This window comes from Prenolepis imparis, unplaced genomic scaffold (assembly GCF_030444845.1).
Source record: "Prenolepis imparis isolate NDT839.2.m4 unplaced genomic scaffold, iyPreImpa1.0 SCAF_10, whole genome shotgun sequence".
Classification (NCBI taxonomy): Eukaryota; Metazoa; Arthropoda; class Insecta; order Hymenoptera; family Formicidae; genus Prenolepis; species Prenolepis imparis.
Window position 1 is genome coordinate 12,908,031 of NW_028141168.1, and position 27,758 is coordinate 12,935,788.

Sequence of the window (27,758 nt, forward strand, 5' to 3'; positions counted from 1 at the left end):
CGCCCTCGCGCGACTCACGCGAAAACGCCACGTGACTCGGCCCCACGTGAGTCACGTGACTCGAGGCCTCGAGCGGTCGCGATATTCGAATACGCGCACAGCTTCACGCGGTTATCCATCGATCGTCGATCGTCGTCGGCCGACCCGTTCTCCGTCATTTTCGGATCCAGGTACCACGCGGCCTTTATTTTCCTCTTCGCGACGATGCTCCGCACGATTTCGAGCCCGAGGACGAGGAGAGACGACGCTAATAATCGCGAGGGGAAAATCGCGGGGATGCAGCGCGAGAGCGCGACGATGATGACGATCAAGGACGCGGCGCGTCCCGCATCAACGTCCATCAATAACAACCGTCTCCTCGTTGCAGGCGCACCGGCAGGTAAAAAAGGCGTTCTCTCGATTAGCGGGCGCCGCGAGATTGATTATTTAAACGGCAGGGAGGGTCGCGCGAGCGCGACTTATCGCCCCCGTTGCAAAATGGGTCGTCGACGCAATGCGGACGTCGCCGCGCACGGCACGCACACACACACATACACACGTGTATACGTATACACACACATAGCATCGTACGCTACGTGGCATGTGACCGAGGGAATCCTGAAAATCGAACGATCTCGCTCTATCGACGTCATCTTCGCGAGCTCGACTAGCGTCTTCGATCGCGTTTAATTTCCAGGTTATATTGTCAAATGTGAAAATGACAAAGCGATTTAATATACAATAGATCGTCCACGATCTATATAGATTCCTCGGCGCCGTTGTCGCGCGGCATAAGAATGTAAACACCTGATTCCACCAAACAAATATAGGTAAGTATATATCGAGGTACATTTATTATATACGTATGTAAAATATATATATGACTGCATCATTATTCAACGAGTTATCGATCATTAAATCGTGTTGCAACGTGATCAATTTTGTAATTTATCGCTTTTTTTACCGCACATGTATATCAGTGCGCGGATAAATTTTGCATTAGAGCTTATTACAAAAAAAAAGACATAAACAGAACCATTCGAAATCAATCAAATGAGAGACGCGGCGAATGTATACATAAATATACGCATAATCATCGAATGACTACTAATTTTTTCATGAAATCTTCTAGACATCCCTGGGACAAACTGCGAAGCAGCTCACAAACGGGAGAAAGAAGGCGCGATCCTACATCTGGACGGGATGGATCATCGAGCGGCAGGTAATCGATACATCCTGCGACAATTCTCGTCGCTTCGAGACTCCTGTACCCCTTCTACAGGAGAAGAGCCTTCGAATAAAGGATAACCGCTGGTCGGCGATATCAACAGGCACATGAAGAAGTCGGCGGATCGCAGCGTCCGCGAGGTCGACCTCCCTCTCGACGCGACCCTCGACGAGGCTCTCTCTCTCTCTCTCTCTCTCAGAGTCGTATCTACGATCGAAGATACAGAACCGAAGCGAACGACGACGGCGGCGGCGGCGAGGGTCGCCTCGAACGAAGGGGTAGGGTCGACGGGAAGGGTATATACTGGTGCGAGCGTGTGGGGAGGATAGGAAGAGAGGTAGAGAGCTCGGGTTCGGGAGGGAGAGAGGGAATCGTATAGGGTATAGGGTGCATGAATCGTCGTGGAGAGAGAAAGAGCGGGCGCGGATGGACGGACGGACGCAAACGCTGAAATCAGCTCGGGCGATCGATGCGATAAATGGATGCGTGCGATTGGTAGCCGGGAAAATCGATGATGAACACAGGGGGGCATATCCTACCCTCCTCTCTACCTCTCTTCTAGCCGGCGAAAGCCGGCGAGCCGCGCCGCGCCGTACGGCGCGCGGAGAGGATGGAGCAAAGACCGAAATATCGATTTTTAGGCCCCTACGCGGCGGTTCGTTCGATGCTCGTATCTACCCCGTGCCCCGTGCGTCCTGTCCGCGCCAAGCGCCTTTCAAAACACCGACGACGCGCGCGAGATACGCCGTGCTCTCGTGCACGCAGTGTGCTCGTCCCCGTCAACGTTCTGTCTCCTAAAGTCTCGCCCGCGGATTCATTTATCGTCGCGCGCGTCCAAAAGTAGAGAGATCGTCGGAGTGAATCCTGCTAATCGTTGTCAGAGTGTGCGCCGATGTTTTCAGGTAAATCCGCGACAACGAGCAAAAACGAGGAGACGTCTGGCCAGACCGAGAAAAGAGAGGGAGAAAGAGAGGGGGGGAGAGCGATCGAGGGTTCGTCGCGACGCATTCTCTCTCTCTTTCGCGTCTCTTCTTCTCCCCGTGGATGATTCACGAGCGATTTTCCCGAGCGAGCGAACGATAATATCAAGCGCGGATCTCTTCCTCGTCGGTGTCGAGACGGCGCGACCAAGTGTTTCCGGTGTAATTCGCATATACGTGTGTATATACATATATATATATTCGCGACGTAATAGTACACGCGACCCCCGATCTCCGTACATCGAGAGGGTGCGAATGAATAAGGGTGTCGTGTCGGATCGGCGAATTCGGCGGTAAAGGACGGGGCGGTCAACCCCGGATGCCTGCGCATCCTGATTGAGTTTGCAAATTCGATTAATGTGCGGCGAGGTATGGAGATCGGGGAATAATCTCGCGGCGGCGTGAGTTTATCACGTTGCGCGACTTATCGGCCTGCATTGATCTGTATACGGGCGGCGACGACGACGACGACGACGTGACCGAGGAGAGACACAGCTCCGTTCTCGAGTCGTGAGTGAAGGATTGAAACCGCGATCTCGCAAGCTCGAATAATATATTGTAATCGTTCTTGCGAAAGAATTCCATCTCTGTCGCATCTCTCCTTTTTGTATCGATTTTTCAAACGATTTGTACAATTTTGGAGTGTGTTGATATGCCAAGTTTATATATACGCGATTATCGCGATACAATCGCGGTGGAGAGATAAAGTTAAAATAGGCGACAGGAGGAATTCGTGGATCACGCGGATCGTTCGCTAGATCATCGCGACGCTTTTCGAGATCGGACGTGAGCGATCATGGCGACGTGTAGCCTTTCTCTCTCTAGACCACCCTTGCAAGATATAATCGCTTCGGAGAAATCGCTTAATCACGACGATAGATCGATACAGATAAAAATACGCGAGATGCTGACGAAAAACAAATTCAATGCTAAATTATATAATTTAATCGGTTTATCAATGAGAGATTATATATATCGTCAAGCAACAGGCTCATCGCGTATAAAAATACATTAAAATTTTCTACAAACATTATATATATACATATATATGATCTCTCTTTGGTTTTTATTCTACATCACTCTTGTATCGATTAGATAAATTAATTAAGATAAATTAATGTACAGGCGTACATTAAAACTCTCTACAAACATTATATACATTATCTCTTTTTGATTTTCATTCTACATCAGTTGTATCGATTAAACAAATTAATTTGAGAAATATGCGTTTATATATATATATATATATATATATATATATATATATAGCGCTAAATAATAATGTTATCTCTTTGTATGTTTTCACGCTTGTCTAATCCATCATCGCTTTTGTCTAATGTAGAAAAGATGGCAATCGCTGCTTCGGAAAATTATCAGCTCAAGTGGCACAGCTACGGAGCGCATCTGCATAGCTCCGTCGCGACGCTGCTTCATTCGGAGTCCTTCGCGGATGTTTTGCTGGCTACGTCCTGCGGCCGACACGTGGCCGCTCATCGGTTCGTCCTCGCGGCTTGCTCGTCGTACCTAAGTCACATTTTCCAGACGTGCCACTTTGGCGCGAACACCAACGCTCCGATAATCGTGGTTGGTATAATCAAATATTTTTTTCTTACTCTTAATTGTCAGTTCAAAAACCTAAAAGTAAAACATATATATATACAGACGATTCGATGATGTTATTTCGTGCTTTCCAGGTACTGCCTACAGAGATTGGATATCGTACGCTAAAAATCCTGATACAGTACATGTACAGCGGCGAAGCCACCGTGACGAATGATCAGCTGGAGGGTGTCTTGAAAGCCGGTGATATATTGCGTGTACGTGGATTGTGGAGATCGAACACCGGTAGCAGTAAGAAGGAAAATATACAGTCGAACAATCAGAAGATTGAACGCGACAAGCGGGAACCGTCGCAGCTAACCGGGCAGATACAGAAGATCAAACTGGTACAACCGACCGCCGAAAAGTTGGTCGAGAACGCGCAACAGGCAGCCACGGCATGCCAAAATAATGTACAACCCTCGAAGCCGGTCGAGAGGAAGAGCATCGAGAAGATTATCGAAGAGAAGACCAACGAATCCGACGGCAAAAAAATCTTGGAGGAGAACAAAAATAATGAACAAAATAAAAACAAAGAAAATCTCGAGACGAACGGCAAGAAGAAAAAATCTGTTAGCAGTGACGTCGAATCGAACAAATCGAAGAGCGAAGGTGGCGATAACGTAAGGCATCATTTTTTTGTAGATTTAGTTGTAGTAATGCGATAAAAAAAAAGAGAGAAGCGTCCTAGAGAAAATCTAACATTCTTCTCGTGTTTTCTTTTCTTTAGACGGAACTAAATCTGGAATTGTTAGTGAAGGATGAGCCGATCGATTGGGAAGAGACGATCGATCCGTCGGAATCGCTTACGATAGACCACGAGATCGATATCAAACCAGTGCGTTAAAATAAAACTATTCTTACAATCTTTTTATATATCGAAGAGACGAGAGGCAATAACAATTGCTATTATTTCCTTCGCAGGAAATTGTGCACAGCGCGGACGAGGATGGAGATATGGAAGAAGAGGAATATACACCATTGACGTGCGACATGTGCAGTCAAACGTTTAACAGGCCATCAGATTGGGTGAGACATATAGAATTCACGCACGCTGACATGACTGAAAATCGAAGAAAGAAACGAAAGGTATTTTCTTACGCGATATAATTCTACGATTGATACTATAACATCACAGAAATTTCGTGAAACGAGGAAACGCGATGATTTCAGGACGACGTGAACGACGACAGCAAGGACTTCCCGCCTCTGAAATGCGATCTATGCGGCAACATGTACACCACGCCGCAGGAGTGGGTACGTCACATACAAACGGAGCACACGGAGGAACAACTGGCCTTGATGAACAATTCGGCGCCCCCTAAGCCCAAGAGGGTACACAATCACCAAAAGTTATGTAACATATGTCAAAAGGAATTCCCGAGCCACGCCTCGATGGTCATCCACCAGAGAACGCATACGGGCGAGAAGCCTTTCCTCTGTTCCTATTGCAAAAAAGGCTTCAACGTAAAGAGCAATCTATTGAGGCATTTAAGAACACTGCATGACAAATATGTGCATCCCAGCTTATACGGGAGTAATGGTAACACGAACGCTTAAAAAGGCTCTTCACATTCCTTTCCGAAACGTATACATATATTTCTGTTTTGCATGGCGTCTCAGTCGTGGAGAGACTATACAGCATCTTATCCATGTTCAATATTATGTCTATTTAGACTGAACGCGTATCTATATAACGTATAAAAGGATGCCAAATCGGAACGTGACGTGACGAGGAACTAGCAGAATCGAGATCTGTGTTGTAATCTCCACTGAAACATAACTGAGCGCATTTTAAAAATTCCCAATGCATATTGGAGAGAAATCTATACAAACTATTTTTTCTAAAGGGTAGAATTATCGCGTTCTTTATATATATATATATATATATATAATAATCTTCTTTTCAATCGTGTATAAAATATATAATAGAACTCCTCTCTCTCGTTAAATAACTTTTGATTGAGTTAAACAAGAAAGCAATATCAGGGCTTTAATACCAAAGAGGCTGATTAATATTGCCAAAACGCTCTCATTTTGTTGTTTTAAACTGTTTCTCTTTCCCTCGAATGTAGTGCACGCATAAAAAAGTTACTTTTAAAAAAAAAATTTTTTTTTCTTTGTTCAAGTACAAAAAGAATAAATGCTGAATGATTTTATTACTTATAAAGATCTGCCGATCGAGGAGTGCTTGCGTGTAAAATAATTCTATAGTATAAATCGATATTTAACGATTAATTATTAACTTAATTATTTAGAGTAATTATACGAGAAATCCAAATTATGTAAGATTTAACTGTATACTTCTAGGCTATTCCATCCATGATAGCCCTTTTATTCCCTCAGCTCGTAAGTTAATTATGTATTTTTATATTAAAATAGCTTATACACAAAAATGTATAAGAGATAAGATTAAGCAAAACTTGGAACTTTGATCTAGGCTAGGATATAAGAATATAATATATAATATTTAAAAATTTATCAAATTTTTTGGAGATATATTGAGTTCTTCTTACATATAAAAAGAAAAAAAAACACAATGCGATATTATCAAAATACTGTCACAGTCTCTGGAACAGTAACAATGTGAATATTGATTAAGTGGATGACACTATTTTGCTATATTAATCATTGTGTCACTCTACTATAAATTTTAGTGTCAATTCTGCATTACGCTAGCACTGTGACAAGCCAAATAACTTTTAAATGTAAAATTCAAATAATATATTACCTTAAAAGTACACCTAACTTTGCGTTACTTGTACCTCAATATTGAATACGGAATATTTAATTTTCTCTCCATTAAAAAATACATGTATGGTATTGTCCCCTTATTAGAATTAACGTGTCAAGCCGATTCATCTTTTTCTATTGAAATAAATATGATAAATATGTAAAAAAAAGTACTAGAACACAACATTTTCCAAAGCAATAAGTAACTTAATATGATACCGATAATTACAATTTATAGTGTATACGAACATTTTATTTCTTATTTTAATTTTCCTCCTCATCGTCGATCTTGGGCGCCAGGTAATACCTGATATGTCCAATATCTCCAATCTTATATTCGCATACTAAAGGCACATCGTCAGACATGGACAGTTGAACTTGATTGCAAAGAGGACCAGCCTTTACAAAACAATTCAAATAACGACAAGAAAATGTTAACTTTACTGGTTCCTGCATGTTAACTATTACTGCTTCCTCTTCATTATCAGCGTCCGCAGTCTGTGCTAATTTGATATTGGCTGCAAATAAATAGAAAAGAGCAATATGTATAAGTTGGATCATAATAAATCAAATTTAAATTTAATAATCGTTTAAATTTAACTCTATTGTGAGCGTGACTCACAGAAAACTATTCACAAAAATAGAGAATCAGTATTATTTTTTTATCAGTAATCAGTACCTCTCTTGATCTCAATAGTTTTTATAAATCAGTTATATTCACGATAAAGTTTAATTCAAACTATTAAAGATTTGAATTTTATTTATCATGATCTCTGCATATTTGGTTTAAAGTATAAAAGAAGTAAAGCTATTTATAAGATGCAACATCTTCTGTATCACAATTATAATCATCAACAAAATTTACAATTCTTGTCCAGGTATCTTTCTGTATAAATGTATCTGCAAAACTTATTCTATACAGTTGTATTTAATTATTCAATATCTTTACAATGTTTCGATAATCAAATATTTATAATAAAAATATTCCTGGCAAGAATAAAATGTAGACAAGTATAATTTTTGTTCTTAAACAAATAGAAAGATAAACATTTCAAATACATTTTCATTTAACAATGTTTCAAATTGAAATCAATTTTAATCTGTCACTGTATAGACATGGAATATTATAGAAAATATTGATAATATTCTACTCGTCTTGCTTTAATAAATACATAAAACACAAGTTATAAATACAATATATTATATCCACAGCACACATCTATTTCTAAAATATACATGTAAAATATATTTACCTGAGCCGTAGTCACCATTTGCGCTAAATTTTATACCTTCCTTGGTACAGGCAAAAGTTATAGATTCTCCAAACTGGCTCAGATCTCTGCATATGCGAGTAAATTCTGAAGACGGCATTTTCACGACACACGAGTAAGAGGTTTCCTATAAAAACAATTAAAATATATAATAAACATTAACAATAAATATACAATACATACAATATATACAATAAAGTATACAATTATGTATTTTTTAAAAATATCTCATTATTTATATCTAAGCGAATCTCACAGGAATGCCAAGGTGCTCCTGATCCATGTTGATCAGCTTCATTTCGTATTCGGCGAGCTTGTCTTTGTTCGGCGATTCGAATATAAAAACGATATTCTCGGGATTATCCCACGCCCTGAGGGTCACTGTGTCTTCCGCACCAGCGCATCGTAGGATCTTCGACATGCTGGAAAAACATTTTCGCGTGATTGTGATGGAGAAAAATCGGCTCGACGATCATTTATCTTAAAATATAGCCAGAGTCAAAGGAGAAAGGAGCCTCTATTTCTATTTCTAGAAGGTTCCCCAGGTTACATAACCTCTAAAACTGTCAAACTTGCACTCACCAACTGATGCTCATACCCATCGACAGGTTCCGGTCGCAGCGATACTTGTCGAAGCCATCGCTCCTGAGATTCAACGACACCAGGGAAACGTGAGCGTTGTCCATCGCCTGGACCTGCATCCCCGAGTCCGAGCATTCGAACGTCGCCTCTGTTAAGAGATCCTTCACCGCGTCCAAAACCTTCTTCAGGATCGCGCTCTGTGTCAGACGTGCCTCGAACATGGTGCCGTTTCTTTCTGCCTGACAGATTCCGATATCCTCGAGTACTTTGAGCGGAAAGGAACGCGGAAAAATCGTGTACACTGCTTGCGGAAGCAAATCAACCTAAGCAACACAAAGCAACAGGCATCCTCGCGCCTTCGCAAGACATTTACCCGCCTTTTCTCGCCAGTTCAAACGGAAGTAGATGGCAACCTTGAATTGTCAAAAATGATGGCATCCGGTATTCAAAGATGTGTGATGGCAATTATATAAATATATACAACAAAAGAGACGTGTTTTTCACATTATGATTTTATATACATATATATATATAATTTTATATATACACACAAAAAGAATCATTATTTGTAGAATATTAAACGTTATATTTCTGCAATTCGGCAATAATTATATATTATTGATAATCACTCACTATGTAAAAAGGGCTATTGAATAAAATGATGCATAGATTGATTACTACAGAGAGAATACACAAAATAATAATTTTAATAATACAATAGCTTACATAATTTCATACTTAAGCTTGGGTATATTCATTGAAATTCATTGAAAAAAAAAAAAAAAAAAATGATAATTACAAAATGCTTTAACACGACTCTGCAATCGCTTACACTATCGTATTTAAATACATGCAGTCTCATTTGTTTATATTACGTAACTAGTGATATTTACATATTATATATGAAATTAATTTTCATAAAAATCGAGTCAGCATGATAATGAGCATTAAAACGATATATTATTCAATGCTTCAAAAAACCGATATCACCTGTTATATTCTCCAATTCACTGAACATTTGATCGAGGTGCTGAAATAATATGGCATGTATCAAAATTCTTCGAGCAAAGAATTATATATTAATTAGCTAGTATATAGTATATCAATCTTAAGATATAAGTTTCTAATTAATAGAAATAATTGATCACCTATAAAGGTATAAACTTACATCGGTTGATTCATCTTCATTATCATGTAGTGTTTCTGGTGGCTTTTCGAAAATTATAGTTCCCTCATTATCAATATCCTCGTCAAAATCGTCCTCGTTGTCATCCTCCTCATCATCAGTGTCATCCGGCTCCTCGTTGTCATCATCATCGTCTTCATTGTTGTCATCATCGTGATCGTCGTCGTCGTCATCGTCGTCGTCGTCGTCGTCGTCGTCCGATTGCATACATGACGTATCCATTTCTACATAATCTGGAGGTTCCTCTTTGATCTCGCTAAGCATCATCGTTTCTTTGACAGCCTCTGCCTCCGTTGGACATGGTGGTGGAGCTTCCGATGCCGAAGGTATCTGAGAAGGTTGCGACGTCTATACAAGAAAAAATTATTAATCGAATCGTTTTTTATGACAAATAGTATACAAACTGATGAATTTCATATATAATTGCAAAGTATATCACAATTTAATAACATTGATTTCATATATATTACCCAGGGTTGCTGTTGTTGCTCTTGTGCTGTTTTAGCTGATGTAATCGAAGTCGGTAACACAGAGGGATGAGAGTTTGCGTTTTGTTCCTGAACTTGCGAGGTTGATTTATTTTGTGCCTTATTAGAATTATCTTGCAGTCGCGCTTCAACGCTATTTGCATCTTGTTGATTCGTCAACGATTTATCCGCGTGATTAATCTTGTCATCTTTCTTCGTTTGATTGGCATTATTTCCTTCTTCCTTCATCTTCTTAACGTTAGGCTTAAAGTCAATGTGATTCTGTTCCTTTTTCACTTGCGCAGCATTACTCGACTCTTCTTTAACTTTCTTAACATTAGGCTTAGGTTCTCCAGGAAGACAAGCATTACCTCGCTGCCGTCTAAATCTAACAATGATACTCCTCGTGTCCCACATCAAATCATGCGCTTGTTTATAAGCCGATATCGCTTCATCTACACTATTGTATCTTATAAAAGCATATCTATAACAAAATACAAAAATATCCATAAGTATAATATAATCGTAAAAAATCATATGCATATTTATATATAATATATAAATCTCACAACTAACCGGGTATTTCTCATCTTTTGCGCGTATCCTACATCTACTCGTGCTGTCGGAAATTTACTTTTCACCTCGTTTACATTAACAGATTCGGGCAAATTTCCTATGTATAAAGTATAAGGATCTATCTCTTCGGGCATGGGATTATCCTCGTCTCTCAACGACTTTCTCTCGACTTTCAGATTTCCTACACCAAACTGAATTTTCTCCAAATCTTTTATAGCTTCGTCGATATTCACATTCTCTGCCATTTGGATGAAGCAGTATCTCGGCCCGCTTGGACTTTGAAAATGTATGTTTTGTATACCAGGGTGAAATAATCTAACAATGTCTTTATTTAGATCTGGATCGGGAAATTTAATTATTAAGCTTTGCGCATTAATCTTATTTTTCTTGTTATATTCGTTTTCAGTCTTCAACGCTCTCTCCGCGTCCTCTCTATTCCACGGTCTACTGGGATAACTTTGGGACATTGGTTTCCTTGGTTTATTCTTCTTTACTATAACTTCCTTCTGAAAAATGTCATCACATTATTTACCTTCAAAATTTATGCAGTACTTGAAGTATAATAATCAGTACAGTTTTCACATCTCGATTTTCTGTTTCTTCGCTATGCCTGCTAGTCACGATTCCTGGTGGAATGGGAGGTATAGGATGATTAGGTAAAGGTACGGTCATGTGGTTTATTATAGCATCATTCGCTGTCGCGGTATAATTATTTCTCTGCCATTCTAAACCGAGACTACCCGTCAGTGCTGCGTTTGCAAAGTATGTGGCCTGATCAAATTGACCCTGCGACTGCCCGAATCGCGCCAACCTTCTATTTTTACGATGAAAATTATTCCTCTGAACATACATATTGCTTCTATTGTTGTGACTAAATCGTTCGCGACGTACATAGTTACCCCTTAAAGGCATTTCTCTTTGAAAAGTATTAGTAATTTCACGCGGAGTTGGTGGTGGTATAGGGGAGGTTTGCTGTGTTATCCATTGCCATGGAGCATGCGGATGTGCCCATGCTTGAATGGGAGCGACTTGGGAAGGCACTGGTCCAAATACATGAGGCGGAGGTGGAACTCCGCTTGGTGGCGGTGGCATAGGTGGCAAGGGTGGTTGTCCAGGTAAAGGTTGAGTGACAGTGGAAGGAGAGGACGATGAAGAATAATTGACATACGAGGCAGCATCGTATCCAAAATTTATAGACTCTTGCTTAACAAAGGTATGTTTGGCTTCAGTGTCTTTTTCCGATACCTGAAAGTTTAAGAAATTATGAATTAAAACAAAGAAACATTTGCGAGATATACAAATATACATATATATATACAATCGAGAAGCATCTCGTTAAAACAGTTCGATCGTTTTATCGCGTGAATGATATCGGAGCAAGTATGGAGTATGTATGTAAATATTGTAAATATCAACATTGACAAGCTAACCTAAAAGAACAACGTTGCAAAATTAAAAAGAAAAAAAAAATTCCAAAGCATTACGGAGAGAACAAATATTACCGAGCGTCTCAACGCTTCATACATCACTGCACGATATACTCGATTCGATTCGATTCGTCCTTATAAGGTGACAATATCTCTCGAGTTACAATGTAAACACCAGTGTATAACAACAAACATATTCACGGGAAAAAGAGCGATGGAGGCCCAGGCGTGCCAACCACCGCGCGACGATTTTTATAAGAAATAAATAAACAAGAACGACCCTGACCCGACCCTGACGCGAAATTACAAGATTATGCAATTCATTATTATATATACGCGTATCCACCCGCATCTATCTCCCCCGCGTCCCGGATCTCCTTCCCCCGCTTTCTTTTCCCCTCTCAAGCTATATATCGATCCGCGACAAAATGCGCGACAACGCGACGACCGATGACATTAAGTGCACACGCGGACGCGGACATAATGGTAAACGCTGGGTGATGACAGACGACGACGACGATTTATACGCTTGGTTTCGCCCCGCATCGGGGACGCGCAGAGAAAAAAAGAAAAAAAAAGAAAAAAAAAAACATACGTACTCTCTTCATTATCATTCTCTTCATCATCATCTTATCACATCGCGAAATTTGCGCCGTCCCTCGTTGCGCTGGCTGACCACACGCGACCACGATCTTCGCGACTCCGCGAAGGTGCACCTACGCCGTCGTGCGGGCCTCGCTTGCGCGCGCGATCGATCGTCGGATTCAAATTCCCACTTCTCGATCACGATACACTTGCGTACGCGTTCTCACGTGCACGATCCGCCATTGCCGATCAATAGCTTGAATCTCCATCGCGCGACTCTCTCGCGAATGCGTACACGTGACGGCGATAAAAAGCGTGGAACTGGACTGCAAAAACACGTGTTATTTGTATATACATACATGTATATGTAGTCATTAATCACCGTATTATAATCGTCGTTCGATTATTCAGGAACTGCGTTGTTTGGCAGTAATGATGATTCGAAATAAATGTGTTTTTTTTTTCATGTGTGAAAGATTAAAGATTCACAATAACATGCTTTTGTATGCAAAATATTAAATTAATCGACGATTTTTTTAACCATTACTTACGATACGCAAATATTAAAACACGATGAACAAATATTGAATACATCCCAAATGAGAGAAAATTTTCTGTGCATTTTCTGTGCGTTTTTCTTCTTCGAACTTCAAGACTGATTAGATGAGAAATTGTTTTTAATCTTGAACCTTTGTTTTATAATTACACCTATTGTGCTTTGCTCGAATTTTTCCTCTTTCGTCTTTCTTCCTTTGCAACATCCGAAATGAAATATTGAAGTTACACAGCCGTATCGCATTTCAAAGAACACACCGATGCCACTACATTCGTCACGTGACAAGCCTCGTCGAATATGATTGGCTGATATCGCAAGAAACCCTAGGAATTCCCTAGGCGACAGCCAATCGACGTTCGACAGACTTGCGATAGTCCTAAAGGCTCGTCCGCATCGCGGAGAAAGTGGAACAGCTGTCCTTTTTCTTCCGCTGAAGGGACGGTGCGAACAGAGTCGGGCATCGAATAGACCGCAGAGGAGCGAGAGAGAGAGAATATTGCGAAATCACACACAGATGCGCCTGCTGGCGGTTCGCGGCTTTCACAGAGCGTGCGTGCATATTGGAGTGACATGGCTACGAGTATTTCCGAGGAAATCGAGGTATTTACAGCGCGAACGTAAGGATCGAGGGGTCCGGATAATTCGTAGATTTATCGACGAGAGAACGATCCTCCGATTTCGCGCACACAAGACGAGCAGGATACTCTCTCTCTTCCGGAGCTTTCCATATCCTTCTTCCCTCCGCGTCCTTCTCCCCTCTTTCCCACGTTACCGAATATTCCTTATGTAGAAATAAGTATCCTAGAGCCGCAAAAGCTGTAACGCTTCGTAAAAGTGTTCGCCCCTCAGCGGTTTTATATTCTATAAATAATCGCGTAATTGCCGGAAATCTATGCGAGAATTGAGAGAGAACGAAAGAGGGAGAGAAAGAGGAAAAGAAATGCGCACGGTAATAGCGATTGTATAGATTAACGTACAGGTCATAAGGTCGACATAAACGCGAATCTCTACGATCTCTCGATATAATAATAATATTATAATATTTTCTAAAACATTTTTTTTGTTCTCTTCTAGGAAATCGATCGCAAGCAAAACACCGAAGTAACAAATACCGGTGAGTTCCCGCCCGAATACTTGATCAAGCATCCGTTGCAAAACACTTGGACCCTATGGTATTACGAGCCCGACAGGAATAAGACATGGGAAGAGAGTCAACGAGAGATAACTAGTTTTGATACAGCGGAGGATTTTTGGAGGTGCATCTCTCTTTCTCTTTTGTCGCATATAAAAGATATGTCAGTATATTATATATGTATTGTGAATCAACAAAGGCAAATTTCTTTTCATGCGCAGCTTGTACAACCACATAAAGACAGCCTCTGAATTAAGACAGGGCTGTGACTATAGTATGTTTAAGCAAGGAATTCGGCCTATGTGGGAAGACGATCAGAATAAATGTGGCGGACGGTGGTTAATAAATCTAGATAAGAAACAAAGAACCACAGATCTAGATAATTTTTGGTTAGAAATTTTGCTTTGTATGATTGGGGAAGCCTTCAACGAATACTCTGATGATGTATGCGGAGCTGTAGTAAATGTGAGGCCAAAGGGAGACAAACTTGGTATCTGGACATCAAATGCAGATTGCGCGGATAGTGTTATGGAAATTGGGTACATGTTTAAATTGATATTTTTTATGTAACTATTAACGAATTATTAAGATCTTGTCAATGTATTATCTTGTATATTATTTTTATTTCAGTCGCAAACTGAAGGAAAGATTGAGGATTACATCTAAAACGACTATGGGATATCAAGTGCATAAAGATACTATGATCAAAGCTGGCAGTCAAACAAAAAATACATATACACTTTAAAATATTGCCAAATTTATTATATCACCCTTAAGTTGTTCATTAAGATATTAATTTCCAAAATTGCTAGATGAATTATTATTAATTAATATAATTGTTTCAAGAATTGCTGGATGAAATATTAATAATATAATTATGAGTGGAAATATCTCTTTGCATTATACTACAAAACATTAAACTTTGTTATTAAAAGCATGTTATATCATTGTTGTAGCCATGTTTCCATATAATGACAAAGATTAAGTGAAAATTAATAAATATATTTTGGATTCAAGTAACTAAAGTAAATTGAAATTGAATTGAAGATAGAGAAAATAATATACATTTAGTTTTATAAAGATGTACACAGTGTGTGTAATTTAGATTTAGTTTAAGGAGATACGCGCAGGCTGCTGTATTTTTTCATGACCGATAATGTATGTGGTCATAATAAAATTATATGCTTAGATGTGATTCACGCAACTTTATCTTTCAGCAAATAAATTCTTGTAATTTGTAATATTTTTCTGATATACATTTTATTAACTCTCGCCTGGCGGATATCTGATTTATTCAAATCTATCTCTAGTAAAATATCAAAATCATTATTTTATCTTTTTTTTTTTCCTTGATTATTTGAAACAATACTTGAAGTTGATATTCAGTAAGGCAAGATCTATACATCACACAAACTGTGTACATATATTAAATACGTCTCTCCTTTCTTTATACACTAAAACATTAAATACAATGTCCAGAAATATCTTAAAATAATAAGTTACATACTATGTCAGTTAACATTTTTTCATTAATTATATAAATATATACATATTTGTATCATCTAAAAAACTTCTTTATGATTAAATTGAATTCTTTATTTTACACGTATGCTATGTATCTATGAAAATATATTAAGTTTAGTAGATTAAGACATAAAGTCAGGGAAAAAAGCAAACTCTATGGACACAGAAATGTATGAAAAAATTTTCTATACATCATATATTCGTATTTTTCAATACTAATTCTTCTACAAGTTCCATAAGATCTCTACGTCTTCCTTTTTCCAAAGCACGTATTAAATTTATCGCCCATCGCTCGGTGTCGAATTGCGATATATAAATTTGCAAAATCTTGGAACAAAAATCATATTTTAATATCATAATTTCAAATGTAATTTGTTTTTGTTTTAAACATGTAGTTATACATGTATATATTGATATAAATATATACATAATCTTACTTGATAACTTTGTTCCTTCAAATCGTAAGGATATTTGCTTTGTACAGCATCAATTTCACATTCTCTAATATCTAAATGTCTAGCTACATCTCTCCAGGATCGACCCAGTCTGTCTTTGAGTTGCAATATCACTTGAAAAAGAAGAAATATATATATTATATATTTTATATATATATATATATATATATATATATATATATGTGTACATGCAAAAAAAAAGAAAACAAGATGTTCAAACCTGTTTGTTGTAGCAATTTTCTTTTATTATTGTTTCTTTCTTCCTGCTCAAGACAACAATGTAATGGTTGTGTAATTTGACTGAGTGACTCAGCTGATCTTTCTATTGCTGATAAATATTGAGATAAGTTAGAATTAGATGTGGACTCTGAGATTGTTGATGATATTGAAACTGTAACAGAATAAAAATTGTTAACTTAACATCATATCATGTAATTTATTTAAAATAAGTAAAAACTTATATCACCCGATACAACATACTACTTTTAAAACAATCCTCAAATTTTTGTTCTATATTAGACATTCTCCTAACAAATTATAATTAAGGGATTTTTAAACAAATTAATTTTGCAACATTATACAATGCACTAAAACTGCTTTGTCATGCTATACATATGTCTAATAAAATGAATCATGAGCACATAAATATCATTAAAAAAACATTCACCTTCATCACTTTGATACATATTATACAAATGTAACTGCGGCACAGTCTCCAACCAATTTTCATAATCATGCAGACTATTTTCCAATCTTGAATCGCCAACAAATTTCTTTGATATGTATTGCAATGGTTCTATTTTGTCATAACTAATAATATTCCGTTTCTCTAGCAGTCTTATTAATGTTTGCAGATCCGTTACCTTGCTTAATTTACGTTTCGAATCGATATCGCGTGCGAAATTTTGTTTCAGTTCGTCCAAGACATTGCTGTCAATAAATGACTTAGCTATATTGAGAAACTCTTGACGAAGTAGACTGTATCTCTCGAGCATCATCATGCCATCAGATAGGAAAATCCTTTACGACGTAAAAAATCAAACTCTTCATCCAGATTGATACGGGAATACCCGTGTATGTGCTTACGCAAGTAATACATGGACATATATATGTCCATAAACAGGAGATTGTAACCTAAAAGAGCATCTTTAAATGGAAAAGATATCTTCGAGTGTAATGTAAATGCACTAATGTCATCTAAATACTTACATTTAATATGTCTTTTTCATTCTAAAACTTTTATAAACATTATTTTATATATATGTATAAATATTATATCACATTTTACAGCTTATTTGACAACTGTTGACAATTCATTGGTCGCATGTTGAATGTTGCCAACATTAAAGGTGCCTTTTCATGCTGACGCTCGACGCTCATTTTTAGCGTCAAAAGACGTCACGTGACCAAAATTGACGAATTGGTATCTTTATTTTTGGTCACGTGACGTTAGCATGAACTAGTGTACACTAGTGCAGAAAGTTCAGCAATAAAGAACAAACCTGAGGTTTGTTCTTTTCAACTGAACTGGTTGCACCAATTCAGAGTTTATCTTTTTCACTCCACATTAGAAGGAAAGAGATAAACTCTGAATTAGTGCAGCCAGTTCGGCTGAAAAGAGCAGATCTTTAAATAGTCACTTTTTCCCACTTTGAATCAGAAGAACGCGTGCTGAAAGATCTATCATGGATAATAAAAATAAAATACAATATTTAATTGTTGATACAAGTGCCTTTATAAGGAATGCTGCTTTGCAGGTATTTATTAAATAAAATAAACATATATATATATATATATATGTGTAAATCTAAATGAATGCGAACATTATTTTAATTGTGAGGTTATGTATATAAAATATATATTAAATCGATGTAATTTTATTTAAATTATAGTTTTTATTTAATATATGAAAATATGTTCTAACCTTATAGCGATTTTAACAGGATTAACAGAAATATTAAAAATACTCAAAAATATTATTTTAGGACATCGGAGTCAATATTTTAACGGAACAAGCAGTCGTCGTTGAAATCACGAGCAAAAGGCAATTACGAAGACTGGTTGTATTACCGTACGACTTGAAAGTTCAAGAGGCTTTCAATGAAAACATTAAATTTGGTAATTAAAGTTTATTAATGGCATTCATCATGTGTACTGTGTTAAGAATATACTGTATTCAATTATTTTTTTCGTTTTGAATATTCTTTCAAATTTAAAAACTTACTGCTGGCATGAGAAATAAAATTAGTATGTTTCACTAATGATACATGTAACAGCAAATTTGATAATGTTTTGTATTGTATCATATTTATACTAATATATATATAGCTATATTTCTATATGGTCACTCTGACATTAACATATTTTTAATATATTTGCAGTGACTGAATTTTCTAAGAAAAGTGGTGATTATACCAGTTTGTCTGCTACAGACATCAAAGTAATTGCCCTTACTTATCAGTTAGAAAAAGAAAAAGTTGGGACAGCACATTTGAAAGATGCTCCAACAATAAGGACCATTGCGTCTACGGAAGATAAACCATGTGGAGATGATCTTAAACTACCAATTGGTTTTTATATGCCAAAGAAAACAGTAAGATATTTTCTATACATACATAAATTCATGTATACACACACACACAACACATATATATAATGTGACAATTTTCTCTATTAATATATATTTTTTTTATTTAGGAAGAAACAGAATTAGATGCGGATAATAATGCAGATAATAAAGAGACTTCCTTAAATAATGTGGAAAGAACAGATGAAACAAAAGAAAACTCCACACACATAGAGATCACAGAAAAATCAGCAGTAAATGACACAGTGAATGATATAGAAAAGCAAGAGCAATCATCTGTTCTGTGTGCATCTGATGGATCATCAGATGAATTAGAATCAGATTATGAAACCGCAGAATCAGATATTGAAGATAATAAAACAGAAGACTTAACTGAGAAATTTGCTGAATTGAAATGCAATCCGACAGATTTAGAAGTTGATGGTGAGGGTGAACACGCTGTCGATGAAATTCTTGCTCCAGTTAACACAATATCCGAAGATGAAGACAGTGATGTAGAATCAATCGAGGATGACGATGACGATGATGATGACAGTGGTTGGATCACACCAGGTAAACCTAAAATTAAATCAATTAAATCTGATCAGAATATATAAGTGTAAAAATCTCTTATATATTTGTGAATATTAATAATTAAAAATTAATTTTTTTCACAAGGAAACATTGCCGACGTAAAAAAGAAAATGGTTTCGGAGATTCTCGAGGAGAAGAGTGCTACTGTCGCGTGCTTAACAATGGATTTTGCAATGCAGAATGTACTTATGCAAATGGGACTGAATGTAGTTGCATTAGATGGCAGAGTGATCAAACAGATGCGAACATTCATATTTAGATGTTATGCCTGTTTTAAGACCACTAGCATCATGACAAAAATCTTCTGTCCATATTGTGGTAATAAGACACTGAAGAAGGTAGAAGTCACGTTAGATGAGAACGGAAAACAACAAATGCATATAAATTTTCGGAAACCTCTCTCAGCAAAAGGAAAGAGGGTATGTTGTATCAATTCCTAACTAATCCTTACGATTTAATTACACACAATAAAAACTAAAATTGACGAAATTTTTTTAGTTCCCATTACCAATGCCAAAAGGTGGAAAACATGCAAACAATCCCATTTTGTGCGAGGATCAACCAATGCCACAGCAACATACGTCACGATTGGCGCGCATCAAAAACAATCCACTCGATGATGATTACATAGCTGGATATTCTCCATTCGTCATGCGTGATATAAATTCCAAGTCGGCTATGTTGGGCATAAGACCGGACGGTGCTGTTAAATACTGGATGAAAAGAAATCCTAATGAGTCCAGGAAGAGGCGAAAATAAAAATGATTAATTATTAAATTAATTTCACTACTTTATTTAGATACTTTACTATAAGAGAGAAAAATAAATTTTTTTTTATTTATAAATCTCTTTTCTCATTTCCAGCTCTGTGTTCGTAATATATAAAATATAGTTAATATCAATTGCATATAATTTATATTATATACAATATACAACATATGCAAATATAGATACTATGATATATATTTATTGTTAGCAGTTCTTATTTGTTTTTTCACAAATGGTACAAAAATTTAAAAAAAATATGCCCCGGGTGAGGATCGAACTCACGACCTTAAGATTATGAGACTTACGCGCTGCCTACTGCGCTACCGAGGCTCTTGTGCCACTTAATGTAAGTTTGCGAATATTAGTAGACTACTAGAAGTAGCAAAACAGGTTAAATCGGGTAAGGTTAGATGAACCGATTAAAATGTCTATACACCATGTGTCCAACTTGGAATACCCAGAAGAATCTAGATCTATGGGATTTTCTTTTTGCTAAAAGAAGAAAAATCACGTTATAATAATATTAGCATTGTGTCAACATGTTGTGCCCAGAGACATGGGATTTTAAACCACCGCGACATTATATATCCGTGGATAGGAAAAATTTTACAAAAGCAGACATACCTGCAGTGATGAACACTCATTATTTCAATCATTCGGTAAGCTTGTAAATCTTTGTTTTATAAAATGCAACTTTTAAGTTTCAATTAAGGTTGATTCATGTTTTCTATATTGTTTAGATATCTGTGGTACTTCCTGACACCGTCACTGTTCCTGACACTCTAAGGAATTGTCTGTCGGAGGACACGGATTATTATCGGATAAATGGGCTGCGTGTCTGTGATCTCATAAATGGAGAATTTATTGAAGCTTTTGTTAAGAAAGGTGAGCACATATATCTGTTATTGATTTTCTCTTTTTATTACAATTGCGTTTTATAATTACAAATATAATATTGTTGTGATATTTTGAAATAAAGCACATACTCATTTTTAAAGAATAATAATTTTTTCTTCTTTTGACATTGAATTAAAAAATTATTTCTTTAATTCTAGATTTATACTTTTACTGATATCTACATTTCATATTTCAGGAGAGGTCAGCCTTCTGACAATAGAAAATAAAATAGATTTGCAAAATTCTATTTGTGTAACTCCAACTGGATACTTGTTACTTTCTTTGATAACTGAAGATTATCAAGCACTTGGTTTAGAAGGAAAAGCATCTTTCTTTGATCGTAAACCTCATACACGTTATGGTAAGTGTAAGAGAAAAATAGCAATGAATTAAATCTTAAAATTACATGGCATTCTATTCTGTAATCTACATACATTTTATGTACATGTTTTATATATTTGAACATTTTTTTTCTCGGCGAAAATACATATGCATTATCAGTGGTAAAAATTAATCTGAAAGATGAAAATTTTGTTCCTGGTAAGAAGAACTACGAAAGAACTCGAATAGCATTAGAACGACTCAAACAGAGTTTTGAAGTTATAGTATCATGGGATCCACCAAGTATGTATATTTTCGTCCTTCCTCTTATAATATTTCATACATATATCTTTTCTAACTTTATTATTTAAATATTTCAGGAACTGATTTATGTCCATCATCGATAGCAAAATGGTTCTACACACGCAATTATAATGTTTATCTCTGTCGTCAAACATTTTTTCAAAAGACTAAATATTCAATAACAATACCCACTCTTCAAGAAGGATATAATTTGGATAAATTTTTTGAATGGCTTGGAGTCTTTAGCATTGGTGGTGATTTGTATGTTAATTTGTACTTTAAAATAATACTTCTTCATCCATGATTAATAGGAGAATGTTAAAGAAATATAATAATAAAAGCTACTATATTTTTAGCTCTAATGGAGAAATGGATAGTTATGTAAACACATATGAATGTCCTTCACCTTCTATAGATATTGGACAAGTGCAGTATTTACAATGGACTGGATTCTTTACACGAAAAAAGATGCACGAGATGTATAATGCATTGAAAGAATATATGTTATCACGAAAGACTTTACCATGGGTTAGTTTAGATGTACAAGGATTTGCAGACAGCCCTACCAGTTGGGATTTAAAAGAACATGCGTTTTTCACTGATGGAGACAACAGTTATACTATCATATTTCGACCTACAGGTGAATCCATTATACGGAAAAGTCTCAGCTCTAATAATAAACTCAGAACATGTCAGTAAATTTGGAAAATTTTAAATGAAATGAATAATTTATATTTGATAATTTTAATAAGAGAAGAGAACATTATGTGGATTAAAAGGAGATTATTTTTTAAAATAAATTGCTAACTGACAAACTCTGAAATTCGTATCGTAATTTATTTTATCACGAAGAAGATAGAATTAATAGCTACAAGTCATGCATTTTTATTATAATATATAATAAAATACTATTTTATATATTAATAAATACGATAAATTAATAACACAAAGAGACAAGAGGTGTAATGAAAAATGACAAAAGACAAACATAATCAGTATTTATCTGATTATATATATATGAAATTATATATGTATCTATATAAAAATTATTGCATAATTTATCATATGTAATGAATAAATAAAAATGAAATAATCCCATTATTTTACTCTAAAACATTCGATATTTTCATACACCACTTGTCTTTATATTAACAATATATAAATACTACACGAGATTAAAATGATTGTAAATGCTAATTTTACATTTAATCACATATATTATACTATTCCGACTGTTTAAGATCCTATCACAAGATAAAAGACATCCGAATATATAGACTTAACATACTATTAATTATTGCAACATAATAGTATACTATGCATTAATATAAAGCGCTTCGACGCTTATAAATAAATATATATAAAACAAAATAAATAAAAAATACTAAAAAAAAAAAAAATATTTGACTATGAGATCAAAGCAGTCTATCATATATGTATATAATAAAATCTTTGGTTCGAGCAGGCATATTTTTGTAAATAGTATAGCAAACATTTCTTTTTCTTTTTTTTTTTGTCTTTTTACATCAAACATATGTGATGTTCAGATAATGTAAAATGTCCTAAGTATCTTTGAAAAGTTAAGTCATATATCTACATCAGAACATTGGGATTAATGTTTATATTAATACGTGAGAACTATCTGTATCATTGAATTTCATTCTAGAATTGTAATATAAATCTTCTATACCTGAACCAATGGACATGCGAGATTTAGAACGAGCCACGAGTTCGCCAATGTCATCGAGATCTCGATACCTATAATATAATTAATATAATTAATTTCCATCATGCAGTGTTACAATTACATCTGAATTAATGGTTGCACCAAGATATCAAATATATTCGCATACCTACTGACAGGCCGACTAGGATTTTCAGACGATTCCGATGAATTTTTCATAATTGAAAATCCATCATCCGTATTAAATGATGCTGCATTACCTATACAAACACGGCAGTCTATTGTAAGAATATGTGATAAACAATGATATAATTTCATGAAAAGAAAGAAAATAGGTATTACCAGAGGGAAATAGTATAGTATGTTTTAATAGGTCACCACTGATAAACGAAGATAGACTATCATCGTCATCTGGTAACAAATGATTGGTCGAATCTGATCCTATTGATTCAACCATTTCCAGCCATTGCTGATTGTGCGACCGAAACTTTTCCACTTTTATGCGCGCCGCCCAATTCTTGTCGCACATCTAGAATTAAAAAAATTGACATTTATTATTTAAGATGCTGTTTACAAATTTATAAAAATAAGGAAAGAAAATTGCATAAAAGATATTTCTCTCTAAGTTACTTACAGCAATGATATCTAAACATGTATCACAGACTTTTCTGATTGCAGGATTTTTATCATGCATTAAATCGATTAAATATCCAGGAGCTTCTGCAAATGCAATCACAATCTTTTATATTCATACAGAGATTGTTTAAAAATATTAACAAGATATTGTTTTACTCTTCAGATCTTTAACAAGGCTCAATAATTAAGGAAATTGATTATTACCATTACCAGTCTCGCGAATCAAATAATCTCGTGTTGAATCGTGTTTTGCAATTTGATAAAAAACATAAATGATTTGCAAAACCATTTCATCGTCTTCTTGCTTAGCTGTAATTTTATATGACAAAGATATAGTGCCTTTCTTTTTTTAAATAAATATTTGTATATTGAATTCATATATATCTTTGTATAAATTCACATATATCTTTATATGTATGCATCCACTTGAATACATACCTTTCAAAAGCTCGATGAGAGAGAGAAGTATATCAGCCTTACACAACAAACGAGCACAATCTTCATCACAAGCCGCAGTACCCAAAAATATGACAACCTCGAGAACTAAATCGTCTTGTGTCTTACCTGCAAATATAAATAAAATAAACTGAAATATGTTTCAATGCATTTCAATTCTATTTTGATATCAAGCACGAAAAAATCTAATGAGATGAGACAAAAAGAGAGAAAGGGAGAAAAGTTATACCTGGGACTAAATTATTGCGAATCCATGGTATAAGATTACAACGTTGAATGACTTGAGAATAATCCAAATCAGGCAATTCTAAATTGCCTAATACACCAATTACTTCTAATACAAAATCTTGAGAATCAGACTGAGTTAAAGCCATAGCAAAATCACCCACAAATTCCTAAATAGATATGAATAAATATCGAATTAAAACATGATACTGTTGTATTATATAATCTTAATGTTAAAGCTTCAACTCACGACAAAATTTTCTTTTGTCGAATCATGTTGAGAAATATTTCTAATCATCTTCATTACATGAGAATCTTGATTTCTGAATGCAATTTTTATAAGACCTTGCAAACGGTTATTTTCCACCATCAGTTGCGCATTCTTATTGTTAATAGCTAAATTTATACCCAGTGCTATTATTTCAGATCTTATGTGTTCGTCGTCGCAATTTAATATCATATTTATTATCTAAACAAATTATATATATATATATATATGTTATATATAAAATGATAGGGAAACCCTTTTTAAGAGTTTCTTAAATTTATATATATATATAAATTTTATAGATTTATTGCATATATACCATAGGAATGCAATCCGTATTTGTAAACATTGATTTTACTTTGTCATCCATACTGGCATGATAGAGCAGTCCCAGAATTGTGCTCTTACTTTTTACATCAGCTATAAGCATAACAATATTATTGTGTAAAATTTTATATATAAAAAATTTAGAATTTTTATGTAAAGAATAATTATTTTCGAATTTTTATAAACACAATTCCTACCTTGACTAAGCAATTTTATCCATTTTGGTAACATACCAACTCTAATCATTCTCGCTCTCAGTTTAATGTCGAAAGAAAGATTAAATAATAGTTTTAAAGTGCTCAATACAAGATCAGGATTATTATTTTGTAAAAGTCTTGGTAATTTGTCTATAATATTTTCTTCTGCCTGTAAATATATATAAATATGTATATCTATATATGTATATCTATATATTATTTACATATATTACAAATTATGAACGCTATATTTATATGAAATATTTAAAGTTTTAAGTATAAAGTTTTAAGTAAAGTTTCAAGTACCATAAGATCTTTGTTTTCGCGAAAGATAGATAATTTCTTCAAAAATGTGACAACCAATATCAGTAAATCAGTATTAGTTCTGTCTAATGTTTTAATCAACATTCCGATAACATTCTTTTTACGCATCTTTCTTTCAACTTCCATAGCATTCTCAGCAATGTTTAAAAGTAGATAAAATCCAACTCGCAGCAGTTGTTCTTGTTTCTTAGTTAAACTCTTAAATTTTTTGCGACTTTTTTCAAGTTCTTCTTTTAACTTTTTAATGTCGCTCTCAGATACAGTTATGGATACATCCGCAGATCGTCTTTTGACTTCATAATCTAATGGACCCTCCATATTCCAAATATCGTCGATGATCCTAATCTTCCTATCACAGTTGTCATTATTTCCCATTGGGAAAAATGTTAAACCAGTAGTGTTTTCAAACTGCTTCCGACGTTTTTCCATATCCTCCTTCCACTGATCGTAGCGATGTAATTCAAAGTCAATTATATCCATACAAAGAGAACCAATCTACAAAAAAAGAAATGTGTGTTTACATTAAAATATTAGATTTTCTAATATATTTCAAGTGTATTCTTACTCTGTATTCGAGCACAATATTATGAAATTGGCTGTATGTTGAAAAGCAAAAGAAAATATAGATGATATTTGTAGATAGTTCTATGCTGCGCCGCCAATCTTCTCTTAGAACTCGAGCTAATGCACTTAATAATGATTCTATATCAAAGAAAAAAAACATCCCATTACAATTATTGACACAATTAATGAAACATTTTTCATGGCAATATATACTATTTATCACAATTTTGCATATTGTGTCTATAATTCATAAAATTATTTATAAAAAAAATATATATATAATATATACAAAAATTTTACCATTTTTTGTCAATTCCAAAAGATTATCAGGAATCCGTGCTAATTGTAAAATTAATGATGAACCTTTAATCTTGCCAGGTATTTCCTCATATAATAATTCAATATAACTGTCAACATTACTAATAACTGCACGTTCAACTTCACTATTTTCTGTAATCATTGAATTTGTTGATGCTGGCCTTGGTGGGTGAGAATTATTGTCACTACCTATAGAAGTTTTAAAAATTAAATCAATTTTTACAATACTATATAAGCATAAAGATTATGTTATATTACTTGTAGTGGTATCGTTGGTCCGACGATTTTGTAAATAATAAATTAATTGTTCAACCTCGCGTAGTTTGGATTCGTGAATCAATGAACACTTTTCCATTACTTCTTTGGCCAGGAGGGAGACATTTGTGTCTGCGTTCAAGCTTTTTAGTCTGATTATCTTTTGGCATTCCTATACATGAAAATGATGCTACAATAGCTTACATCTTATGTCTATGCTACAATAGCTATACAAAACATTGTAACAATTATTTTCTTTCTTTTATATAAAGGAGAATCATACCTTGCGATCGCCAAGCATGGGATCTCCCAGTTCTCCTAATATCAGTGCCTCAACGTCATAATTTACTACCAAAGCTTTTTCTGTTGGGTGGACATCTAATGTTCCAGATCTTACTTTTCTAAATATAAATATAAGAAATATATAAATGTACTACATTTATATTTTTGTATTCGTAAGACATGAGATTTCTATAAAACTCATAAACTAAACATTTTAAACGTATCACAGCGCATACGCAAAATCATATGTATATTTGACAGATGCAAAAACCGGTGATACCTCACCTTTTTAGAAATTTAGCTTCATCCATTTTTATCGTTTTACTCGCTATCTTATCGGATTCTTTAAAGTGGAATATATTGTTTATATATTTATACTTTGCGCATACGCGAATTCTTCCTTGTCAATTTATCTGCAATTATTTCATCTCCATGGAGAAAAACCCATCAGATATATGTACATATATCGGAGTAGAATCATTACAATCATAGA

General features: G+C 35.1%; 8 protein-coding genes and 1 non-coding gene across 17 annotated transcripts; 4 read left to right on the top strand and 5 right to left on the bottom strand.

The window, feature by feature from the left end:
- Window positions 1-112: 112 nt before the first annotated feature.
- LOC145941686 (uncharacterized) lies at window positions 113-6,346 on the top strand. 6 transcript variants are annotated; one of them, XM_083047929.1, is made up of 7 exons: window positions 113-379; window positions 1,112-1,201; window positions 3,530-3,771; window positions 3,882-4,409; window positions 4,517-4,624; window positions 4,711-4,875; window positions 4,960-6,346. In XM_083047929.1, the coding sequence occupies exons 1-7, from the start codon at window positions 205-207 to the stop codon at window positions 5,344-5,346; spliced, it is 1,695 nt and encodes a 564-aa protein (XP_082904055.1). In that variant the 5' UTR covers window positions 113-204; the 3' UTR covers window positions 5,347-6,346. The 6 variants fall into 6 exon arrangements, with proteins under 6 accessions (XP_082904055.1, XP_082904056.1, XP_082904057.1 ...); XM_083047931.1 differs by lacking the exon at window positions 113-379 and adding an exon at window positions 482-809; XM_083047930.1 differs by lacking the exon at window positions 1,112-1,201.
- A 422-nt stretch (window positions 6,347-6,768) lies between these two features.
- On the bottom strand, window positions 6,769-8,773 carry Pcna (Proliferating cell nuclear antigen). The gene is made up of 4 exons (XM_083047978.1): window positions 8,373-8,773; window positions 8,047-8,212; window positions 7,773-7,917; window positions 6,769-7,037 (listed from the first exon to the last, which is right to left on the bottom strand). Exons 1-4 carry the CDS (start codon window positions 8,591-8,593, stop codon window positions 6,784-6,786), a joined length of 786 nt encoding a protein of 261 aa, XP_082904104.1. The 5' UTR covers window positions 8,594-8,773; the 3' UTR covers window positions 6,769-6,783.
- A 273-nt stretch (window positions 8,774-9,046) lies between these two features.
- Window positions 9,047-12,877, bottom strand: Pof (RNA binding domain-containing protein painting of fourth). Of its 3 annotated transcripts, none has more exons than XM_083047914.1 (6): window positions 12,628-12,877; window positions 11,175-11,846; window positions 10,602-11,107; window positions 10,029-10,509; window positions 9,541-9,906; window positions 9,047-9,402 (listed from the first exon to the last, which is right to left on the bottom strand). In XM_083047914.1, the coding sequence occupies exons 1-6, from the start codon at window positions 12,655-12,657 to the stop codon at window positions 9,337-9,339; spliced, it is 2,121 nt and encodes a 706-aa protein (XP_082904040.1). In that variant the 5' UTR covers window positions 12,658-12,877; the 3' UTR covers window positions 9,047-9,336. The 3 variants fall into 3 exon arrangements, with proteins under 3 accessions (XP_082904040.1, XP_082904041.1, XP_082904042.1); XM_083047915.1 differs by lacking the exon at window positions 12,628-12,877 and adding an exon at window positions 12,104-12,509; XM_083047916.1 differs by lacking the exon at window positions 12,628-12,877 and adding an exon at window positions 12,032-12,046.
- Window positions 12,878-13,610: 733 nt separating this feature from the next.
- Eif4e4 (eukaryotic translation initiation factor 4E4) lies at window positions 13,611-15,496 on the top strand. 2 transcript variants are annotated; one of them, XM_083047990.1, is made up of 4 exons: window positions 13,611-13,769; window positions 14,244-14,425; window positions 14,523-14,840; window positions 14,932-15,496. In XM_083047990.1, exons 1-4 carry the CDS (start codon window positions 13,740-13,742, stop codon window positions 15,044-15,046), a joined length of 645 nt encoding a protein of 214 aa, XP_082904116.1. In that variant the 5' UTR covers window positions 13,611-13,739; the 3' UTR covers window positions 15,047-15,496. The 2 variants fall into 2 exon arrangements, with proteins under 2 accessions (XP_082904116.1, XP_082904115.1); XM_083047989.1 differs by lacking the exon at window positions 13,611-13,769 and adding an exon at window positions 13,799-14,118.
- Window positions 15,497-15,978: 482 nt separating this feature from the next.
- On the bottom strand, window positions 15,979-17,636 carry Fadd (fas-associated death domain protein). Its single transcript, XM_083047979.1, has 5 exons — window positions 17,490-17,636; window positions 16,948-17,414; window positions 16,501-16,671; window positions 16,263-16,393; window positions 15,979-16,152 (listed from the first exon to the last, which is right to left on the bottom strand). The coding sequence occupies exons 2-5, from the start codon at window positions 17,279-17,281 to the stop codon at window positions 16,018-16,020; spliced, it is 771 nt and encodes a 256-aa protein (XP_082904105.1). The 5' UTR covers window positions 17,282-17,414; window positions 17,490-17,636; the 3' UTR covers window positions 15,979-16,017.
- Window positions 17,637-17,851: 215 nt separating this feature from the next.
- LOC145941696 (RNA-binding protein NOB1) lies at window positions 17,852-20,217 on the top strand. The gene is made up of 6 exons (XM_083047947.1): window positions 17,852-18,037; window positions 18,266-18,398; window positions 18,662-18,873; window positions 18,978-19,419; window positions 19,525-19,859; window positions 19,939-20,217. Exons 1-6 carry the CDS (start codon window positions 17,966-17,968, stop codon window positions 20,197-20,199), a joined length of 1,455 nt encoding a protein of 484 aa, XP_082904073.1. The 5' UTR covers window positions 17,852-17,965; the 3' UTR covers window positions 20,200-20,217.
- Window positions 20,218-20,465: 248 nt separating this feature from the next.
- Window positions 20,466-20,538, bottom strand: Trnam-cau (transfer RNA methionine (anticodon CAU)). Its single transcript has one exon. It is a non-coding gene; the product is annotated as a tRNA-Met (tRNA).
- A 72-nt stretch (window positions 20,539-20,610) lies between these two features.
- On the top strand, window positions 20,611-22,568 carry LOC145941706 (ribonuclease P protein subunit p40). The gene is made up of 6 exons (XM_083047967.1): window positions 20,611-20,867; window positions 20,949-21,093; window positions 21,302-21,466; window positions 21,607-21,729; window positions 21,807-21,990; window positions 22,086-22,568. The coding sequence occupies exons 1-6, from the start codon at window positions 20,748-20,750 to the stop codon at window positions 22,426-22,428; spliced, it is 1,080 nt and encodes a 359-aa protein (XP_082904093.1). The 5' UTR covers window positions 20,611-20,747; the 3' UTR covers window positions 22,429-22,568.
- Window positions 22,569-22,842: 274 nt separating this feature from the next.
- Window positions 22,843-27,737, bottom strand: Kap3 (kinesin associated protein 3). The gene is made up of 16 exons (XM_083047903.1): window positions 27,551-27,737; window positions 27,267-27,384; window positions 26,987-27,155; window positions 26,711-26,917; window positions 26,412-26,548; window positions 25,829-26,341; window positions 25,523-25,691; window positions 25,318-25,418; window positions 24,981-25,199; window positions 24,735-24,900; window positions 24,488-24,613; window positions 24,254-24,358; window positions 24,048-24,133; window positions 23,756-23,942; window positions 23,583-23,673; window positions 22,843-23,487 (listed from the first exon to the last, which is right to left on the bottom strand). The coding sequence occupies exons 1-16, from the start codon at window positions 27,574-27,576 to the stop codon at window positions 23,349-23,351; spliced, it is 2,559 nt and encodes an 852-aa protein (XP_082904029.1). The 5' UTR covers window positions 27,577-27,737; the 3' UTR covers window positions 22,843-23,348.
- Window positions 27,738-27,758: the final 21 nt, after the last annotated feature.

Excerpts from the sequence above, each read along its gene's own strand:
- LOC145941686 (XM_083047929.1), top strand. The coding sequence starts at position 205 with ATGCTCCGCACGATTTCGAGCCCGAGGACGAGGAGAGACGACGCTAAT. Across the intron at positions 4,410-4,516 it reads AGAGCGAAGGTGGCGATAAC|ACGGAACTAAATCTGGAATT; the intron begins GTAAGGCATCAT and ends TCTTTTCTTTAG. Across the intron at positions 4,876-4,959 it reads ATCGAAGAAAGAAACGAAAG|GACGACGTGAACGACGACAG; the intron begins GTATTTTCTTAC and ends CGATGATTTCAG.
- Pcna (XM_083047978.1), bottom strand. The coding sequence starts at position 8,593 with ATGTTCGAGGCACGTCTGACACAGAGCGCGATCCTGAAGAAGGTTTTG. Across the intron at positions 7,918-8,046 it reads AGGAGCACCTTGGCATTCCT|GAAACCTCTTACTCGTGTGT; the intron begins GTGAGATTCGCT and ends TTGTTTTTATAG. Across the intron at positions 7,038-7,772 it reads AAATGGTGACTACGGCTCAG|CCAATATCAAATTAGCACAG; the intron begins GTAAATATATTT and ends ATTTATTTGCAG.
- Pof (XM_083047914.1), bottom strand. The coding sequence starts at position 12,657 with ATGATGATGAAGAGAATGATAATGAAGAGA. Across the intron at positions 11,108-11,174 it reads AAAATCGAGATGTGAAAACT|AAGGAAGTTATAGTAAAGAA; the intron begins GTACTGATTATT and ends GACATTTTTCAG. Across the intron at positions 9,403-9,540 it reads ATGAAGATGAATCAACCGAT|CACCTCGATCAAATGTTCAG; the intron begins GTAAGTTTATAC and ends ATATTATTTCAG.
- Eif4e4 (XM_083047989.1), top strand. The coding sequence starts at position 14,062 with ATGCGAGAATTGAGAGAGAACGAAAGAGGGAGAGAAAGAGGAAAAGAA. Across the intron at positions 14,119-14,243 it reads GAGGAAAAGAAATGCGCACG|GAAATCGATCGCAAGCAAAA; the intron begins GTAATAGCGATT and ends GTTCTCTTCTAG. Across the intron at positions 14,841-14,931 it reads GATAGTGTTATGGAAATTGG|TCGCAAACTGAAGGAAAGAT; the intron begins GTACATGTTTAA and ends TTTTTATTTCAG.
- Fadd (XM_083047979.1), bottom strand. The coding sequence starts at position 17,281 with ATGATGATGCTCGAGAGATACAGTCTACTTCGTCAAGAGTTTCTCAAT. Across the intron at positions 16,672-16,947 it reads TATGTATCAAAGTGATGAAG|TTTCAATATCATCAACAATC; the intron begins GTGAATGTTTTT and ends ATTCTGTTACAG. Across the intron at positions 16,394-16,500 it reads AAAATTGCTACAACAAACAG|TGATATTGCAACTCAAAGAC; the intron begins GTTTGAACATCT and ends TTCTTTTTCAAG.
- LOC145941696 (XM_083047947.1), top strand. The coding sequence starts at position 17,966 with ATGGATAATAAAAATAAAATACAATATTTAATTGTTGATACAAGTGCC. Across the intron at positions 18,874-18,977 it reads TTTATATGCCAAAGAAAACA|GAAGAAACAGAATTAGATGC; the intron begins GTAAGATATTTT and ends TTTTTTATTTAG. Across the intron at positions 19,860-19,938 it reads TCTCAGCAAAAGGAAAGAGG|TTCCCATTACCAATGCCAAA; the intron begins GTATGTTGTATC and ends AAATTTTTTTAG.
- LOC145941706 (XM_083047967.1), top strand. The coding sequence starts at position 20,748 with ATGTTGTGCCCAGAGACATGGGATTTTAAACCACCGCGACATTATATA. Across the intron at positions 20,868-20,948 it reads CTCATTATTTCAATCATTCG|ATATCTGTGGTACTTCCTGA; the intron begins GTAAGCTTGTAA and ends TATATTGTTTAG. Across the intron at positions 21,467-21,606 it reads TAAACCTCATACACGTTATG|TGGTAAAAATTAATCTGAAA; the intron begins GTAAGTGTAAGA and ends ATGCATTATCAG.
- Kap3 (XM_083047903.1), bottom strand. The coding sequence starts at position 27,576 with ATGGATGAAGCTAAATTTCTAAAAAG. Across the intron at positions 25,419-25,522 it reads GATAAAATTGCTTAGTCAAG|CTGATGTAAAAAGTAAGAGC; the intron begins GTAGGAATTGTG and ends TTATGCTTATAG. Across the intron at positions 25,200-25,317 it reads ATACGGATTGCATTCCTATG|ATAATAAATATGATATTAAA; the intron begins GTATATATGCAA and ends TAATTTGTTTAG.